Raw genomic sequence first — 19,887 nt, 5'->3', positions numbered from 1 at the left:
TGTCGTGCGTTCATTTGTCTGTCTTTCCCCCATGCTCCACTGAGTTCCTTACCCTACTCACAGTGATCTCTGAGACTTCTTTATGGGTCCTGATTATTTATTAGCTAGTGTGTTTCAAAAATGTTCTCCCAGTCTGTGACTTAACCCCCCACGTTCTTAACAGTGACTTTAATCAAGAGATTATCTTAATTTTTATGTTCTCTAACTTAATGTTTTCTTTTGATGTATGCCTTTTATTGCTTACATAGGAAATTGTTCCCAACACCTAGGTGGTGACCATGTTTGATACCACCTAGAAGCCTTGGCCTTCCCTTTACAACTATGACCATCTAATTTGCTGCTTGTGTTCACTATACGCCAGAAGTCAAGGTTCAGGGTTTTTTTTTTTTTTTTTTACAGATGCACATCCAATTTATATAACACCGTGCCCAGAAGGTTCTTCTCTCTCAGTTGCACCCCACACCCACTTTTATTTATATCTGGTGCTTATACATGATTAAGTCAGTTTCGAGACTATTCTATCCCACCAATGTGGTTTAATGGTTACAAACACGAAGTTAACAACTAAGAATAAAAGCGGGCTGGGTGTTGGTGGCACACAAACTCGGGAGGCAGAGGCAAGCGAATGTCTTGGGTGCAAGAAATGGCAGGTGTGCAGCGCACACGTGTGCAAAGGTTTGTTCTGGAATTTAAAGATGGAAGACGGGCGTGGTGGCACTCATCCTTAACCACAGCACTTGGGAGGAAGGTGGACCTCTTGTGAGTTCAAGGTCAACTTAGTCTACAAAGAGAATTCCAAGGTGGCTAGGGCTACACAGAGAATCCCTGCCTCAAACAAACAAACAAAGAAGAAAACAACAAAAAACGGAAGAATAAAAGTGGTTGCAACTGGTATTCAGTGAAGACAGACATATTGGGGTGGGGGGTTGGAGGCGGGGCCGGGGGCCGGTGGAGTGTATCCTGAATTTGTTAAAAGCCTTATCGAACTGTTTAACTTTCTAAAAAAGTAATGCAACTTTTTAATGACTTAAAAAAAACGGAGATAACCGCTGCTTCAAACAAACTCAATTTTCTGACTCATTTTTCCAATTCTGTAGGTTCGTCACTTGTAAAATCGATGACTTTGTGCGCTGACAGAGACCGTGAGTATCGAAGTCGTAAACTACAATTGTTTAGAAATTTACAGCTCCTAAATTGTGAAATCAGAGTAGGGAATCAGCGGTCCCGGGCCTGTGGCCCATCCCAGCACTCTTCCTTCCCTGTCGGAGCTGGTGACCAATTCTTGGGGCTTTGGAGCAGACTTTGCTGAGTCATACCCCAGTTTTGTGGCCTTGGACACTTTCCGAAAACTTTGTGACTCTCGGTTTCCCGGTCACACAACGGAAGCACCTCTCTTGAGAAGCTGGGTCCTTTGAGTGGGTCTGTATCTAAGGAGTCGCAGCGCCTGACTGCACGCGGTGTGTCGCTGTCACTCGGGTCCTAGGAGAAGTTAGCAGAGCCCTGGAGGCCCGGAGCATCCGCGGTCACTATGGCAACCTCAGACGCTTCGCGTTCCAGAGCAGCCGGTGGCGGAGTTGAGAGGCCTGGTGGGCCTGGGCCCGGGAGACCCCAGTGGCATGAGGAGGCAGGAGGCGCTGGTGGTGACGGCAGGGTCGGCAGCGGAGGCGGGCCGCGACGGGGAGCAGCCTAGGCCCCCAGGGCTGGGTCGTACCGGCGGCCCCCAAGAGCCCCGCCAACCATGTAAGTTCAGCTCCAGTTTCAGGCTGTGGCCGTGGGGCCCTGGGGCTGTGGGGATAGTGACAAGGCTGAGGACCCCAGGGAGGAACTGGATGGAGACCTGACGATTTCTAGGGAAGGGGTTGAGAGCCGCTGTTTGGCAAAGACAGAGATAAAGACACTGGCAGAAAGCACCCCGAATCTCTTCAGGCCAAGGGTGTAGAAGGAAGTCTTTTCCCCTTCATCACGGACTCCTGAACCCAAGCACTGGATATCAACTTCAGCTGAGATGGTTCATAAAGACATTGATTTTTAAAGGGACCGTGCGCGCACTAACACAGCTGTCAGGAAGGATGGGTGAGAACAGGGCCTAGGAGGACTGCGAGCAGCTTCCCAGGTGCTGCTCAGAGCCTCTTTGATTGCCTCTCTGGTGAGGGAGCCTCCAGAAGCTCTGGCTAATCCCCAGAGGCAATCAAGGAGGGGGGTGTCATTCCCCAGGTTCCATCCAAGTTTTATTGCTGATCTGGAAGCTTTTCTGCAGGACAGGCTAGACTGGCTGAACGACTGTCTGACTGGCTGGCCAGTGAGTTACAAGGATCAATATGCATGCCACCACACCAGGCTTTTCTTACCATAAAATATAAACAGTTTATTCTCACCCACAGGTAACTGTGAGAAAAAGAAACACAAGATGCTTAGGTTAAAAAAAAATCAGTATCAACTGTTATTAGAAGTCAACAAGCCTGCCAAACCTTACTCCAAAGCAAAGCCCAGAACTACAGGGGTCTCTGCAGCCCTCCCCCCTCCCCCACTGTCCTGCACATGACAGCTTGTTAACCAAATCAGTGGAGCAAATCTTTTCTCTGCCTTCTCCGGTCCCTCTCCCTCCCACCTGCCCTTTCTCCTTCCACCGTTTGCTCTGTGGATTCCCTGACTGCCACACCACAGTCTGCCAATGAGCAGGCAGTTCTCTCTGTGCTACAGTATCGACTTAGCCTCCTTCCCTGTCAAGCCATTTCCTGTGAAGGTCATGGTTCTTCAGAGAAAGTCTAAACAGGATAAAGTAAGGCTGCTTTCTACTCCCATGACCCCCGACCTTTAGGAAACAAGAATGAGAACCCAGACGTGTCTGGTTGTACCTTTTCTGAGTCCTCACCATCAGAAGTGGGGCAGGGTTACTACCCAAAGAGCTTGTCACCTTTGGACAAGTACACTTCTGCTCTCTGTTGGTTAACCGGGAACGAGAGGAGATGCCTGCCATATCTTTGTGAGATTAACCTCCAATCTTAAATATCTAAAGACTTTGCTTGAGTTCTCTACGGCTCCTTGAGTTGTGACAGGAAGCCCTTGTTCTCTGGTGGTTGAAAGGCTGTGTGGACAGACGGGTATGCAGCAGCCCGGTGCTGTTCTACCTCAACACACATCCGCTGTCCATCTTTTATGCCAAACTCGGCTCTAATATTCCAGCGGGTGGAACAGAAGGACTTCTGCCTTTATGTATTGATGGCTGGCTTTAAGAGACAGATATTAAGCCACCATTACACAGTAATTGTATGCAAATATGCAAGTGAAACAATAAATGAATCAAATGAGGAAAGAAAGGCTACTAGGCAAAAAAAAAAAAAAGAAAAAAAAAGAAAAAAGAAAAAAACAGTTCTAGGCTGCAGAGCAGGGAACGCTTCTCCAGGAACTGAATGCAGTAAAGCAAGAAGGGCAGTTACTTCAGCAAAAACTCAGGAGAGAGACTGGTCAGGGAGAGGGGTCATGCAAAGGTGGGGTCAGGTGGACTGGCGATGGGGCGCTGAGCACGGAGAAGCCAACAGTGAAGTCAGTCTGAAGACACATCCCAGGTCCTTTTAGGGTTCTGTTCTCTGGAGAGAGCAGAAAGAATTGCCGCAAGGCACCGGGGACAAAGGCCAGTCCTGGGCTGGGGCAGCAGTGAAAGATGGGGCTAGCCTTAGAGGCCACAGAAAGTCTTGGACCTTAATCTGTGGTTAATGTCTATGGATCTAATCTCTTGCTTATTTTCAGATTAATTTTATTATTTGTTAGTGTGTGTGTGTGCGCATGTGTGTGTGCATGTGAGACCACAGAGTCCAGAAGAGGGCACTGGGTCCTGGGGAGCTGGAGTTCCAGCTGTGAGCCTCCCTGTGGGTGTCAGAAACAGAATGGCAGTTCTCTGCAGGAGCAGCAAGCACTTGGTTGCTGAGTCATCAGTTGTAGTCTTAGGAAGGAAAGCTAGGGATGCCACAGAGGTGAGACTAGGGAGGCTGCCTTAACACTTGCTGTGCAAGCATGAGAAGACTGAAACCTGTCCTCTCACCTCCACATACATGCTGGAGCATATTGATGTTATACACACACTCGCACATGCACGCGTGCGCGCACACACACACACACACACACACACACACACGCACGCACACACACACACATATCTGGACTGTAAGATCCAGACACAGATCTGTCTTACCCTTTGCTCTGTCCTCGTCCCCAAAGGAAATGTCAGAAACAGAGTAGGTCTTTAACCAGCAGTCACATGGTGGTACATGCCTGTAATCGCAACACCAGGAGGCTGAGGCAAGATTGTTTCAGGTTCTACAGAAGGCTGGGAAACACAGGAGGACTTTGTCCCAAAACAAAGCCAACATCCAGCCCCAGACCCTTTCCTTCTTAATAATTGAAAGTTCACAGAGGTAATGAGAATGTTTCATATATTTCCTCATCATACCCAAGAGAGAACCCTGAAGCTTACTCCACACCCTCAGGAATTACATGGAAGTATGAAGTTCTCCAAAGCAGAAGTTGTGACAAAAGAGATCATCCCAAGAAGGAGTCTGCAGGGCAAGCTGTCTGCTGTCTCTCAGGGACGACATGCCAGTTTTCAGAAAGCTATTCATATAGGAATAACTGCTGGAAGGCTGGGCAGGGTTAGTGATGAGTAATTGTGAATGCCTTTCCAGGGAAGACGTTTTTATACTGTGAGCCCCATAGGAGAATCAAGGAGGTTTTGGAAGAAGAACTTTCCATCAAGAGGGATGAGTGCCATGTGAAAAGCCCACCTGCAGGTAATCTTAGCCACAAGGAAGTACGTTTGCTAAGTAACTATAAGTTTGTTTATTTGATGGCAGGGTGGTTAATTTATTTGTGATGAAATGATAACTTACATCAAGAGAAGAATGTTCCTGGGAAATCATAAAACTTTTTTTTTGCCTCTGTCCAAATATAGCACTATGTAGTGGAAAGTGAATTAGATCTTCAATATATGTTTTGCTGTCCATACTTGTGAATGGTGTTCTTTCTAATTAATAGTAAGTAAGTAGAACGTTTGCACAAGCCTGGGACACACAGTAACATCTTCAGATCATCAACACTGATTTGCAGGAGGAACAGCTGTTCCCAAATGTTACATTGTTTCGCTTACCCAGCAGCTTGTTAAAGCAGCTTCCTGGCGGGGAAGCCTTGAGTACCAAGTTCCCAGGTGATTGGCATTACTCCTCAGAGACCTCCCTGCCAGCACTGTTCCAGCAGTGTGAGCCACTGAACTAGGTCAGATCTCCCAGGGATCTCATTTTAGAAAAACACAGTTCATGAGTGATGCAACTGGTCACTGATAGCTCTCGGCATAGTTCATGTGATGCCCACACTTCCTCACAGACATCATTCTCAGATGACTGGTGTTGTTCTTTTAAAAAAAATAGCTATAAAGTCCCAGGCGGCAGCTGTAGGCAGGCAGTGGACTCTGGGAGCAGCCAGTCCCAAGGCAGAGACTCGCGGGTCCCAAGCGGGTAGCCCAAGATCCCCGGGCGGTTCATGAGCCGTGGCTCATCCCGGGCAAGCTGGTCCCGCTACGCGAGCGGGGAGAGACAGCTCATGGCAGGTTTGGATATTTGGCGGGTAAAAGGCACACAGACACAGTAGGAAGGCGTAGAACTGGACATTTATTACTTAGAGGAGAGAAAGAGAGAGAGAAAGAGAGAGAGAAGGAGAAGAGAAAGGACAGAGAGAGAGAGAGACAGAGACAGAGAGACACACGTGCACACGCCAAGGGATAGGAAAAGAGATTCAGGATGGCAGCAAGAGGGGTGGGGGGGGTCGCTGGGAGTGGGTGTGGCTTGCCCCTTAAAGGGCCAACCAAAAGAATAACAACTGGCACCACGTGTCCATGATTCCTTTTCAGCCAGGATCACTGAGAGACTGTTTCCAGCCTTTCAAATAATCAGGTTTTCATTACAATGTTAATGGGGTCCTGAATTTGCTAGAGGAAATACCTAGGTCAGCAAGGTGGGGTAAAGCATCTGCTGTGAAGGAAAGCCTATTGACCTTGGAAGTTCAGTCCCTGGAACCCACAATCCCTAAAGTTCCTGCATGGTCCTGGTGTACAATACCCTGACAAAAGTGACGTCAGCGGAGGAGGCTTACGTAACTCTCAGTTCTGAGTCAGTTCACAGTGAGGACATCAAGGCAGGACTTGAAGCAGCTAGACACATCCACAGTCAAGAGCACAGAGAAAACGCATGCATGCATGCCCACTGCTCTGCTTGTCCTCTGTAATTTAGTCTAGGACCCTAAGCCCAGGGGATGATGTTTCCCAGTATGTGGCTGGGTCTTTGCATGTCAACTAGCATAATCAAGACAATCTCCCACCAACGTAAAATCAGGTCAACCTGATTTTAACAATCCCTCATTGAGACTCTTCTAGGCGATTCTAGGTTGTGTAGAGTTGACAATTAGAGCTAATCATTACACCATATAAAGGTGGAGAGAGGACCGACTCCACAAGCTGTCCTGTGCTCCGCATGCATGCTGCAGACATACACCCATCGTGCACACATACCATACCAATAAAAAAGTAAAGTAAATGACAGAATCATGAAACTCGGGCTCCAGGGTTCAGAGACCTGGTTGTCGTCTGGGTGGACTGTTCTGGGAGGTGGGGCCCAGTCCCTTTAGGAGTTTCTAAGGAGATTCTGGCAACCTTAAGGCGTATCATCCAGACTCCAGCCCATTTATGTTTCTAAGTGGCCATAGTGTTTACTTTGGGACTGACTGTATCACCAATGACACAGCGCATCTTCAAGAAAAGCTTGATGTCTACTCTCCATAGATGTAGAATGACCTGCCCAGCCTATGTGCACTATGTTCTTGGTGACTAAGCAACTTTTTCCCGAGTCATTATAATAGTTTGGATTCAGCTTCATTGTTTTTAAGGACCACATAGAAGCTAAACAACATATTTGCCATTCTCTTAGGAGGAACAAGTGTTTATCTTTCTTACGGAGTGCATTTGACTGTGAGACAGCCTAAGAGAAAAGGAAATAAATACTCATTTTTCTCAGTATTTTCAAATATTCACTTAGCATTCTGCTGTCTGGGTTGCATTTTTATAGCACCCAACAGAGGGCACCCAAAGGTATTATTTTACCTAGAAAACTCTCTGAATGTTTTAAGGGGCACCTCCAGGATAGGGAACTAGCACCCAGAGAGGGTGACAAACTCTTCCTGCCTGGCAGCAGTGTGGGCAGCCCCTAACTAGCCACTGGGCCTTCTAGCAGGGAGTGCAGGGTCACTGGTCTTTAAATTCCCGACCACAGCCGTAGCTACTCCTTCCCAAAGACACACATCGCCACAACAGCCCAGATTCTGCATCCAGCTTCCAAGTGTGCAGTAGGAGCTCTCTGTGGACACTGGGTGAGTGCACGTGGCAGGTTGCCTCGAGCCGGTGCTCATCCTTTGGTCCTCCTCCTCCTTGTTGTAAGTACACTGTGGTCCCCGAGAGTTTAGAAACATTTCCAGATAGCACATAACTTCTGACGGCCAAGGCCTGTGGCTCGTCACCGTGCAGCCGCTCAGTGGTGTGTGGCATATGCGTCTACTCCTTTTTTCCCTCTGAAAGCTTCAAGATGGTCTCGAGGACAACAAGCCCCACTCCCCTGGCTCTGCTCCTTTCTCTTTTGCCACCTTTTCTCCCTAACTTCCTATCTCTGCTTGGCCTCCATAATATGAATAACTCACCCACCCATCCCCCTTTTTTCAAGGCAGGCTCTCTCTATGTAATTCTGGCTGTCCTGGAACTCTCTGTGTAGCCCAGGCCTGGCCTCAAGCTCTCTGAGATCCTCCTGCCACAGCTTCTTGTGTGAGCCACTTCGCTCATCATTCCGATCTTTTTCTCCGTCTCTTACATATGACCCTACAATGAGAACCACCCCAAAACGTACCATTTCTAGCTTTTCTCTTTCCCTTCTCATCCCTTGGAGCCTGCTTGACTTTGCAAATGGATGTCTGGTTGCATTGGTGGGATAGTGGTGAGCGTGACTGCTTTCCAGGTCTGATTGACCTCCCTGAGTTAACACGCCCTGAAGAGAGCTCTCATTTTGTACGCAGACAACTTTTTTTTTTTTTTTTTTTTTTTGGTTTTTCGAGACAGGGTTTCTCTGCAGCTTTTTTAGAGCCTGGCCTGGAACTATCTCTTGTAGACCAGGCTGGCCTCGAACTCACAGAGATCCGCCTGCCTCTGCCTCCCGAGTGCTGGGATTAAAGGCGTGCGCCACCACCACCCGGCCGCAGACAACTTTTTAACCCACGCTTCAGGGGCTTCCCACATCAAGAAATATCTCACAGTCCACTTACCTGATTAGGGCAGCATTTAGAAGGCAGGTCCTCAAGCTCCATTCCAGATGGCTGGCTGAGTCTGCTCACTCTGGTGTGGAAGAGCCCCAAGTTTCCCCATCTGCGCCCTTCACACCTCCATCTTCTTCCTCCCCATTTCTAGCTCAGCAACAGTATTTGTAGCTACTTCCACTGTGGTCTCCTCAGTCTGTTCTCCAAGACGAAGCATGCCATCTGCACACTCAAACCTCTACAGTGTCTTTTTACTGTTCAAAATTAAATTCTATCAATTGGGAGGAAGAGGCAGGAGGATCAGCAAGTGAAGGGCATCTTTGGCTATATCACAAGTTCAAGGCCAACCTGGACTAAAGAATGCCCATCTCAAAAAGCTGAAACAAGCAAACACTGGAGTCAGTCACATTCTCCTGCTCACGAGGTCCTGAGAGATTTTTAGGAGGTCTACATTTATGCAGTGAGTGGCAGACTCGGACTCCAAATTCAAGTCTGTCTCCAAACCTATTGTCTTTCTACTCAGGATGGTATCTCTGGTGACACACAGTCAAGCCCAGCAGGGGTTGGGCCATCCTCACTGACTGAGAGTTCCATGTTTAATGTGCCTGATGGTTCTTCTCCAGACTCCATGATGCCAAGCTATCCTGGCTTTCTCCCTGGAACACCTTGTTGTTGTTCCTTAAGAACTCTTGCTCCCCACTTTGCCCAACCTTTGAGTTATCCAGGATGATGCCTACCATCTTCGAATCTTGTCCCGTTAGCATTAGCTCTCTCTGAGTTCCTCCACTGTGTTCTTACTAGAACACCTGACCTTCCCGCCTCTAGGCCACACCTGACCTTCACGTCTCTAGGACACACCTGAACTTCATGTCTCTAGGACACACCTGACCTTCCTGTCTCTAGGCTCACTGTATCCTGAGTGTCTCTTAAACACTCAGGATCAGCCAAGTCTAGAACAAAACTTTTCCCCTTAACCCCACCCCACCTGACCAGTTCACTCCTCCCCCTGCATCAGGATTCACCAAATGACAGGGCCGCTCCAAATCCCCTCTCTGCAGGCAGCCATAACTTATATCTAACAAAGCTTAGTTTGGATTAAGATCTCAAATCATTGACCATATGCCAAGTTTACCCTTCAAATATTCTATTTTTCTCTGTAGCATATACTTTATAAGAACCAGTTGTCAACATTAAAAAAGTCAGGCCCATGCCTGTAATCCAAATACTTTATTTTATTTTATTGATATTTATTGAGCTCTACATTTTTTCTCTGCTCCCCTCCCTGGCTCTCGCCTCTCCCCTTCAATCCTCCCCCAAGGTCCCCATGCTCCCAATTTACTCAGGAGATCTTGTCTTTTCTATTTTCTACTTCCCATGTAGATTAGATCTATTTAAGTCTCTCTCAGTGTCCGTATTGTTGTCTAAGTTCTCTGGGATTGTGGTTTGTAGGCTAGCTTTTTTTGCTTTATGTTTAAAAACCACTTATGAGTGAGTACATGTGATAATTGTCTTTCTGTGTCTGGGTTACCTCACTCAAAATAATGTTTTCTAGCTCCATCCATTTTCCTGCAAAATTCAAACTGTCATTATTTTTTTCTGCTGTGTAGTACTCCATTGTGTAAATGTACCACATTTTTCTCATCCATTCTTCGATCGAGGGCATTTAGGTTGTTTCCAGGTTCTGGCTATGACAAACAATGCTGCTATGAACAGAGTTGAGCACATGTTCTTGTGGCATGATTGAGCATCCTTTGGATATATACCCAAAAGTGGTATTACTGGGTCTTGAGGAAGGTTGTTTCCTAATTTCCTGAGAAATTGCCAAACTGACATCCAAAGGGATTATATCAGCTTGCATTCCCACCAGCAATGCAGAAATATTCCCTTTTCCCCACAACCTCTCCAGCATAAGTTGTCATCAGTGTTTTTGATCTTGGCCATTCTTACAGGTGTTAAGATGGAATCTCAGAGTTGTTTTGATTTGCATTTCTCTGATGACTAAGGATGTTGAACATTTCCTTAAGTTTTTTCAGCCATTTTAGATTCCTCTGTTGAGAGTTCTCTGTTTAGGCCTGTACTCCATTTTTTTTATTGGATTATGTGATCTTTTGGTGTTCAATTTCTTGAGTTCTTTGTAGATTTTGGAGATCAGACCTCTGTGTGATGTGAGGTTAGTGAAGATCTTTTCCTATTCTATGGGCTGTTGTTTTGTCTTGTTGACAGTGTCCTTTGCTTTACAGAAGCTTTTCAGTTTCAGGAGGGGTCCCACTTATTAATTATGTCTCTCAGTGTGTGTGCTGCTGGGGTTATATTTAGGAAGTGGTTCCCTGTGCCAATGCGTTCAAGTGTACTTCCCACTTTCTCTTCTATGAGGTTCAGTGTGGCTGGCTTTATGTTGAGGTCTTTAATCCATTTGGACTTGAGTTTTGTGCATGATGATAGATATGGGTCTATTTTCATTTTTCTACATGTTGATATCCAGTTATGCCAGAACCACTTGTTAAATGTGCTTTCTTTTTTCCATTTGATATTTTTTGCTTCTTTATCAAAGGTCAGGTGTTTGAAGATGTGTGGATTAATATCCGGGTCTTCTATTCAGTTCCATTGGTCCTCCTGTCTGTTCTTATGCCAATACCAGGCTGTTTTCAGTATTGTAGCTCTGTAGTAGAGTTTGAAGTCAGGGATTGTGATGCCTCCAGAAGTTCTTTTATTACACATGATTGTTTTGGCTATCCTGGGTTTTTTGCTTTTCCAAATGAAGTTGAGTACCATTCTTTCGAAGTCTTTGAAGAATTTTGCTGGGATTTTGATGGGCATTGCATTGAATCTGTAGATTGCTTTTGGTAAAATTGCCATTTTTACTATGTTAATTCTGCCTACCCAAGAGCATGGAAGGTCTTTCCACTTTCTGGTGTCTTCAATTTCTTTCTTCAAAGATTTAAAATTCTTGTCATACAAGTCTTCCACTTGTTTGGCTAGAGTTACTCTGAGATATTTTATGCTATCTGTGGCTATTGTGAAGGGTGTTGATTCCCTGATTTCTTCCCCAGCCCTTTTATCATCTGTGGACAGGAGGGCTACTGATTTTTTTGAGTTCATCTTGTATCCTGCTACATTGCTGAAAGTGTTTATGAGTTGTAGAAGTTGTAGAATTTTTGGGATCACTTATGTAAAATATTTTCCTGTGACTAATATGAAATGTCATTCTTTGTCTCTTTTGACTGATTTTAGCTTGAAGTCCATTTTGCTAGATATTAGCATAGCTACACCTGCTTGTATCTTAGGTCCATTTGATTGGTATTTTTTCCCCAAACTTTTACTCTGAGACGATGTCTGTCTTTGAGGTTGAGATGCATTTCTTGTATGCAGAAGAGGGATGAATTCTGTTTTTGTATCCAATCTGTTAGCCTGTGACTTTTTATAGGTGAGTTGAGTCCATTTACATTAAGGGATATTAATGTCCAGTGTTGCTATCTCCTGTTAATTTAGTTTTAATTATTGGTGATGTTAATTTGTGCATTTTTTTCTTCTTTGGGATTTGCTGTAATGAAATCAATGTGTGTGTGTTTTTGTTGGTATAGCCACCTTCCTTGGTTTGGAGTTTTCCTTCTAGTATTTTGTGTAGGGCTGGGTTTGTGACTAGGTATTGGTGAAATCTAGATTTGTCATGGAATATCTTTTTTGTCCTTCTATGGTGATCAGCAGTTTTGCTGGGTATAGTAGTATGGGCTGGCATCTGTGATCTCTTAATATCTGCATAATGTTTGACCATGACCTTCTGGCTTTCATTGTCTCCACTGAGAAATCAGGTGTAATTCTGATAGGTCTACCTTTATATGTTACTTGGCCTTTTTCCTTTGCAGCTCTTAATATTCTTTCTTTACTCTGTATGTTTAGTGTTTTGATTATTATGTGGTGAGAGGACTTTTTTGGATCTAGTCTATTTGGTGTTCTGTAAGCTTCGTGTATCTTCATAGGCATATCTTTCTTTAGGTAGGGAAAGTTTTCTTCTATGATTTTGTTAAATTTTCTGTGCCTTTGAGTTGAATTTCTCCTTCTTCTATACCTATTATTCTAAGATTTTGCCTTTTATGGTGTCCCATATTTCATGAATATTTTGGGTTAAGATTTTGTTAGATTTAATGTTTTCTTTAACTGACACGTCTATTTTTTCTATTGCATCTTCAGTGCTTGAGATTCTCTCTTCCATTTCTTATATTCTGTTGTTCATGCTTGCATTTGTGGTTCCTGATCTTTTTCTCATGATTTCTGCTTTTATAATTTCTTCGGCTTGTGTTTTCTTTATTTTTTCCTATCTCAGTTTTTAAGTCCTGAATAGTTTCTTTTATATGTTTGAGTTCTTTTTCTTGGTTTTCTTTAAGTGATTTGTTGATATCTTCCTATTTTTGTTTGTTTTTTCCTCCATTTCTTTAAGGAAATTTCTCATTTCATCTTTAAGAATTTCAAACATTCTCTTGAGATTATTTTTTAGATAATTTTCTTCTGGTTCATCCATATTTGGTTGTTCAGGTCTTGCTTTTGTAGGATCTTTAGGTTTTACTGGTGTTGTGTTGCTCTTTGTGGAGTAGTGTGTGATCTTACCTTTTCTACTCATCTTTTCCTCTAATAGGTGTGGTTGGGGCTGCCTGAGATTCTGTTGAATAATCTTCTAGGTGCCAGTGAATCCACAGCTCAGATGGTTGTTCCTCATGGTACAGTCAGTGTCACAGTTCTAGTTACACGGTTGGTTATTCCTGTTCCTGGTGGTAACGCATTGCTTTTGTGCTTTGGTCTGCTCCCTTGGAGTGTGCTGTATCAAGCTTACTTTGGCCTAGGCTGCTGGCTTTGATCTGTTTCTGTAAATCTTGGTCTGGATCTCCTTCTGCAGAAGTCCCTGGCTTGGAGTTGGACCTGTTGTGGTGGAGATCGCTGACTCTGGATCTGGTCGCTGGCTCAGTCCTGATCTGTCCATGTACCTGGACTGGGTTTGCTCCTGGTGGAGCTTGTTCTAATCCAAATACTTGAGTGGAAGCCATGATAATTAAGGAGTTCAAGTCATCCTTGGCTACACAGAGGGTTTAAGGCCAGCTTGTGTTATATTAGACCCTGTCTTAAGCAACCAGAAAAGGTGGGCTGGAGAGATGGCTCAGCTGAAAAGAGCACTGCCTTCTCCTCCTGAAGACCAGGGTTCTATTCTTGACACCCACATGGCAGCTCACAGCTGTCTGTTACTCCTGTTCCAGGGAATCTGGACCCTGTAGGCAAAATACCAATACATATGAAGTAAAAATAAATATTGTTTAAAAAAAAGAAGGAAAATAACTGAAAAGGGGGCTGGGTATACAATTCAGTCATAGAGAACTTGCCTAAAATACACAAGGTCCTGCCTGGGTTTGTTCCTCTGCCCCCCAAAGTCCTCTCAGATCTGTGTATCTACAATGTATACAATGTAACCCCTTGGGTTGGTTACATACCAACTGGCAGGCCAAGGGCCTAGAAGTCACTGAGCAAAAATTACAGTCACTTGAAGTTTTGCTTTCCCTGGTCAAAGCTCTGAACATGTTTACACAGGGAAGTATGGCTCCACGGCCTGCCAGGCCTCTCACTCATCACTCAGTCCACACACAGCCAAGAGGATCAAAAACAAACTTTTAAAGATAAGTTTAAGTTCCCCGTAAAATCAACCTGGAGACTGGCTAGATTCTCTAGGGGTTAGGGAAAGCATGCGTGGTTTTATATTTTTAAATTTAGAATAAAAATGCACAGAAAAAGGTCTCTGAATTGGAATGATCAAGGACCCAAGGAAAGAAAAGATCTCTAAGAGGTTCTAGGACAGGATTTGAGTCTCTAGTGCCTGCTGCTCTTTTCCCTTACTATCGGGTGTCCCAACTCTGAGGCCTTCCTGGCTCTGCCCTGCCTTGCCATCCTGCTACCTTCTTAAAGGTGCCTGCATGCCTGGAACACAGAGAGGTCACTTCCCCCAAGAGGGGAGCTGCCTCTCAGGCCCTCAGCGACTTGTTCTTCTCTAGTACTTCAGCTCTGGTAACCTCTTCACCCAAGTGTCTTATCAGACACAGTGTTGTCAAAAGCTTCTCTCTCAGCCCTCATGGTTGAAAGCAGTGATCACTTACGCACAACTGTATTTAACTGTATTTCACTTTGAAGTTTTAACTACTTCCTAGCATTTGAGTGTATATTTTGAGTGTTTTCTGTTCAGCTGTAACCTTCAGTGCTCCTCTAGGTGGATCAGGAAGACCGGAGCCAAAGCTGGCTGGTGAACACTTTGCTATCCAGTTTGCTGTAGCTGTCTGCAGAAGCCTGGCTCTAGAGCCTACACTGCTGTCTACCTGCTAGGGTCCCCGCGCTGCCGCAGCCCCATAGGGCAAATCGCGAGCTGTCTTCACCTGCATTTGGGAGCAGCGGCTGGGAGGAGCAGCTCTCTAGACAGGACAGAAGTGGAAACTGGCTTGAGAGGGAGGAGAACCGTTTTAGTTTTGTAAGATCTCAGCAGGAGGCGATTGTGAGTCTTCCTTTAAGGACCTAGAGAAAGGACGACACTCATCTTGATTGGCGGCTTCAGCTACACACACACACACACACACACACACACACACACCCTGCCAGCTGCCCTCCAGCTGCAGCCCTGGAGTCTGAGTTCACCCTCAGACAGCAAAGTCACTGTCCTTGTGAAGACGATAGCAACCGTTAATTGAACACAAAGCACTCTGGGTCCATTTCATCCACATCCGAGAAGAGCCTTCCAAGGTGGTATTACTAGGTCCACTTCAAATCTAAGGAACTAGACACAGTGGGTTAAAACAACTTGCCCAGGGCTTACGGATGGTGATGGGAGAGCTGGGCCTGAAGCCGCACTCTGTTCTGAGCCCAGAGATTGCGCTCCTTCCTAGCCATTACTTACAGCAGAACCTTTTATGGAGGGACCAAGTGTCACGAGAGTGTCAGTGAGACTACTCTGGGTGGGAAGCCCTGGGTCTGTGAAGAGTATTCAGCACTACAATTTACATGCTCAAAATCAGACCAAGAAGCCATAGCAGCTCACCTGAGCTCACTGACTCAAGTCAGCCTGGTCTGCGCCTCCCTCTGTAATTAAATTGACTTAGTCAGGGTTGCTGTCGCATCAGGGCAGGAGCTGATGCGAGGCTGTGGAGGGATGGGCTTGCTGGCTTACTCAGTGTGCTTTCTCATAAGCCCCAGAGCCACCTGCTCAAGTTTGGCACCACCCACAGTGAGTTGGGCCCTCCCTCACCTATCACCAATCAAGAAAATTCCCCCACAGGCCAACCTAGTGGTGGCATCTTCTCGGTCGAGGTTCCTCTTTCCAGATGACAGGCTGTGTCACACTGATATAGAAGTAACCAGCACAGTGGTTAAGGAAATCCCTAAACCGATGATTTAGGATAGATTCAAGCACAAAGCACTGATAACGCTTTGGCATGTACTGAGGTGCAGACATCCTTTTCAGGATTCCAGACCTCCTACCACCTGCCAGGTGACAGTGCAGACACCATTTCCCAGGGGCTCAACACTCTAACAGCAGGAGCCAGTGAGCGGCCATGGATTTTAAGACACACCTGGAACTTTAAGACACACCTGGCTGATGGCTTTTAAGAGATTCTTCAGTCTTGTAAATGGTTTTCTTTTCTTTCTTTTTTTTTTTTTTTTTTGTTTTTTCAAGTGGGTTTCTCTGTGTAGCCCTGGCTATTCCTAGAACTCGCTCTGTAGACCAACCTGGCCTCAAACTTATAGAGATCTGCCTGCCTCTACCTCCTGAGTGTTGGGATTAAAGGCGTGTGCCACTGCCTGGCTGTGAATGGTTTCCTCACCTTTGGAAATATTTCTTCTTATTGAAGGAATTAAATTAGAATCAGATATGGAAAACCGAATAATATGCAGAATTTGTTTTTATTTATTCTTGATTCTTTTGTTCTGCAATATATGTTACTGTATTGACTTTTTGTGTCTTTGTGGAGACTCGAGCTTAACAGCATATTGTGGTTTAATTCCACGCAGTAATAGATGGATGCAGGAAATGTATTAAAGATTAAAAAGATGAGAAAGACCTAGGGCAGCTTGATTAAGTCAAATATGCCTTTACCCAATGAATTGAAAGCATAATCCTCAAGGAAAAGACTTTTAAAATGCTTCGCGCTGGGAAGGGAACGCACCGCTCACTCTCGCTGCCTTGTCTGTAACATGTTCACAGTGGCCCTGGATGGAATTTGGAGCATTAAGAGGAACCTGCCTGTGGGAGGCACGATGCCAGGACAGCAGAGCAGAAACAGTTCACTCCCCCAAGCCAAGTACTACTCGAGGCATGGAGGACTGAGAAGTAAGACCCTGCACCCTGGACTCCCACGGATGCCCCAACAAGTGGCCCAGGGCTAAGAACCCCAGCTGAGTTGGCCTCCCCAGCTTGCTTCTGTCAGGTCACACTTTGTCACCCTGGGACTCAAGCAGTCCAACTAAGAAGCACACCTCTACAGACACCAGAGAGTTCACACCTAGGCTTACACGTCTATTTTCTTTACTTCTTACGCACAAGAGTTTCTTGTATACAGCCAGACCCTCAGGGAGGAATCATGTGCTTTCCTTTCTTCTAAATGTGATGAAGGGAAGGTGGGGGAATTAAGGAGGGATGGGCAAGTCTCCTGTATGCATCCCTCAGTGTCTCCTTATTCTTGGCACATGTCAACTGTGGTGTGCTCTTCAGAAGACAGAAGCTTGGAGACAAGCCGTGCTTATTCTCACTTTCCCAGTGTCTGTGTGTCACATATCTGCTGCAGAGTATGGGAGAGACAGGGCTATTGACACGGGAGCAATGCACAGCTAGTGTGGGGACCACGGAGCTGGCACAAGAATTCTGAACATCTGTCTATACTTGGGAGGGGACCCCGGGTGAAAATAGCAGCACACAGAAGCCAAGCATGGTGTCCTTTCCCCCCTTTCCTTTCCTTCTTTTCTTTTCTTTCTTTTTAAAGATAATCTAGAGGGGTGTGTGTGTGTGTGTGTGTGTGTATGTGTTTGCTAAGTGCCCACAGAGGTCAGAGGTCAGAAACCTGATTAGCTGTTTTGGAGCTTGAGTTAAAGGCATTTTATGATGTAGCTGCTGGGATCCAGACTTTGGTCCTAGATTAGACGAGTGCACACTCTTACTCTCTGAGTCGGCCCCAGTGTCTGTGCTCTTGACTGGGAGAGGAATCATCCTAGCAATTGCTCTAAACACCATTGTTTCCGATTCCTAGCATTTTATTTAAGCATTACACCAACAGTAAGGAATAGACATAATCTACCTTTCAGATGAGGACACCAAGGCACAGACAGGCTGAAGAATTCACCCAGTCTACTTAGCTATTAAGTGGCAGTGCTTGCTTTGAATCCAGGAAGCTCATCTCCAGAGCCCATGCCCTCCACCATGAAGTGCTCCTGTGCCCGGAGCCCAAACACTGGGATATCTACTGATCCTAAGTGTGGGCACAGCACAAGTGCCACAAAAGCGGAGGCTGGGGAAGGACTTGTGGGACATGAACGATGCAGGTGCTGAGAACTGAGACATAAGATTAAAGGACAGAAATCAAATGAGAGAGCCATGGAACATGGGTTGGCAATAATAAAGCAGTTGCCATTGCTTACCACATGCAGGGCAGGACAGCAAGCAGTTCCCATAGCTGTACAGCTCACACGCGAGGCAGGACAGCAGGCACCCATGGCTGCACAGCCCACACACAGGGCAGGACAGCAGGCACCCATGGCTGTACGGCTCACACACGGGGCAGGACAGCAGGCACCCATGGCTGTACGGCTCACGTGATCAAAAGTTGAGGATGATAAGCTCCACCTCCCTGGTAAAAATCTTGGTGATAGGAAGGACATGGTGATGCCTGCTCTGAGAGCTAGTGGAGTGGAAATCACCAGCCTATGCCCCTCTGACTTCCAAAACTGTGCCGTAACCACTGGCCATCCTTACAGAGATTCTGGTCACTGGACAACAGGGTGGAACCATCAGATCACACAGTTGTGGTTAACCAGGCTCAAATGCCAGGGCTGTGGCAAGGCAGTATTAGATTCTGGGAGGTGAGTCCATTTACAACCTGCAGAAAAATCAATGCCTATGAATATGTTCTATTACCATTGGTTATTAAAGAATGGCTTAGTAGAGTAAAGCTAAGCAGGAATCTGAACAGAGGTATAGAGAGAAAGTAGGAGGAGTCAGGGAGATGCCAGGTAGCTGGTAAGCGGGTCTCAGGGGCTGAACCGTGGTTTCCTGGTTATAAGGACGCACGTGGCTTTCCCATTCTGCTCTGCATGTGAACCACTATGAGAATTCAATCTAACCAAACTTAGATTGAAATGGGGTTAGAATTAAAGATCATCTCCCCAAGTAAACGCATTTGCTCACCTCATGCTCTTTTTCTCACTCTAGGATAAGATGGACACCTTCCACAGAGATGGGCCTGGCATTCTCCTAATGGCCAAAGACAGAAGAATCTCAAGCTTGTTTCTCAATTTAAGATGTATGGAAAAAGTTTCTTAGTCTGTAATACCAATATATAAATCATTCCAAAGCCACAAAATACTATTGGGGAAATGTGCTAAGAAAAATATACTCGTTTTTAGATTTCACAGTTGAGATGTATTAGGCGTCCTCTGCGTATTCTATTCAATGAATGAAACAAAGGCACAGCTCTTCTTCATTTCAAATTAAACATTATAAAGCGGAAACTTTACCTATAGTGTAATGGTTAACCCGTTTCCTGTGTGGTATAGAGGTGATCCGGACGTGGCTGACACGGAGCAGAACACACAGTACCTCCTGAGTAGTTAATGAATGACCAGTCAAAGAGCTTTGGCCAAAGACAGTTATTTCTTACAGCTCAGTAGAGGGTATTGTTTCTTTAGAATCTGCTTATTAAATAGTAAGGAGCAGGCTATCTATCTATTACAGATACATGAATAAGTTATATATATGTATATATATATATATTATGAGTTTAAAAAGAAAAAAAGAAGAAAAACCCTTCCACTCATTTCATAGAAGCATAAACATAGTATGGAAAATTGGAAGATAAAGAAATGTGAAGGAAGGCAGGAGAGATGGCTCAGCCATCGGGAGCACTTGCTTCTCTTACAGACAATCCAACACTCCCACAGTGGCTCATAACTGTAATTCCAGTTCCATAGAATCTGACACCCTCTTCTGGCCTCTGAGGCCACTACAAACATGTGATACATAAACATACATGCAGGCATGACATCTACACACATACAGTAAAAATAAATCTAAAAAACTAAAATAAAAAAATGTAAGGAGGGTGGTGATGACACATGCCTTCAATCCCATAAAGAACTGCAAAGGAGCCCTGGGCTGGAGCTAGGGAGCTAGAGTCCTTGTCTTGCATGCCTGAAGCCCTGGTTTTGTGGTACGGTGCTTGAGAGGTGGAGGCAGGAGAGCCAGAAGTTAAAGGTCACTCTTGCCTACATAGTGGGTTTGAGGACAGCATGAGCTACAAGAGGTTAACCCAAACAACAGCA

General features: G+C 45.4%; 1 protein-coding gene across 1 annotated transcript; it reads left to right on the top strand.

Annotated features, from left to right (window-relative positions):
* Positions 1-1,596: 1,596 nt before the first annotated feature.
* C3H11orf97 (chromosome 3 C11orf97 homolog) lies at positions 1,597-18,874 on the top strand. Its single transcript, XM_038321094.1, has 4 exons — positions 1,597-1,740; positions 4,680-4,784; positions 16,562-16,687; positions 18,779-18,874. Exons 1-4 carry the CDS (start codon positions 1,617-1,619, stop codon positions 18,781-18,783), a joined length of 360 nt encoding a protein of 119 aa, XP_038177022.1. The 5' UTR covers positions 1,597-1,616; the 3' UTR covers positions 18,784-18,874.
* Positions 18,875-19,887: the final 1,013 nt, after the last annotated feature.

This window comes from Arvicola amphibius, chromosome 3 (genome assembly GCF_903992535.2).
Source record: "Arvicola amphibius chromosome 3, mArvAmp1.2, whole genome shotgun sequence".
NCBI lineage: Eukaryota > Metazoa > Chordata > Mammalia > Rodentia > Cricetidae > Arvicola > Arvicola amphibius.
Note: the sequence above shows the minus strand (reverse complement) of the source record. Positions and strands in the feature narration are given on the sequence as shown.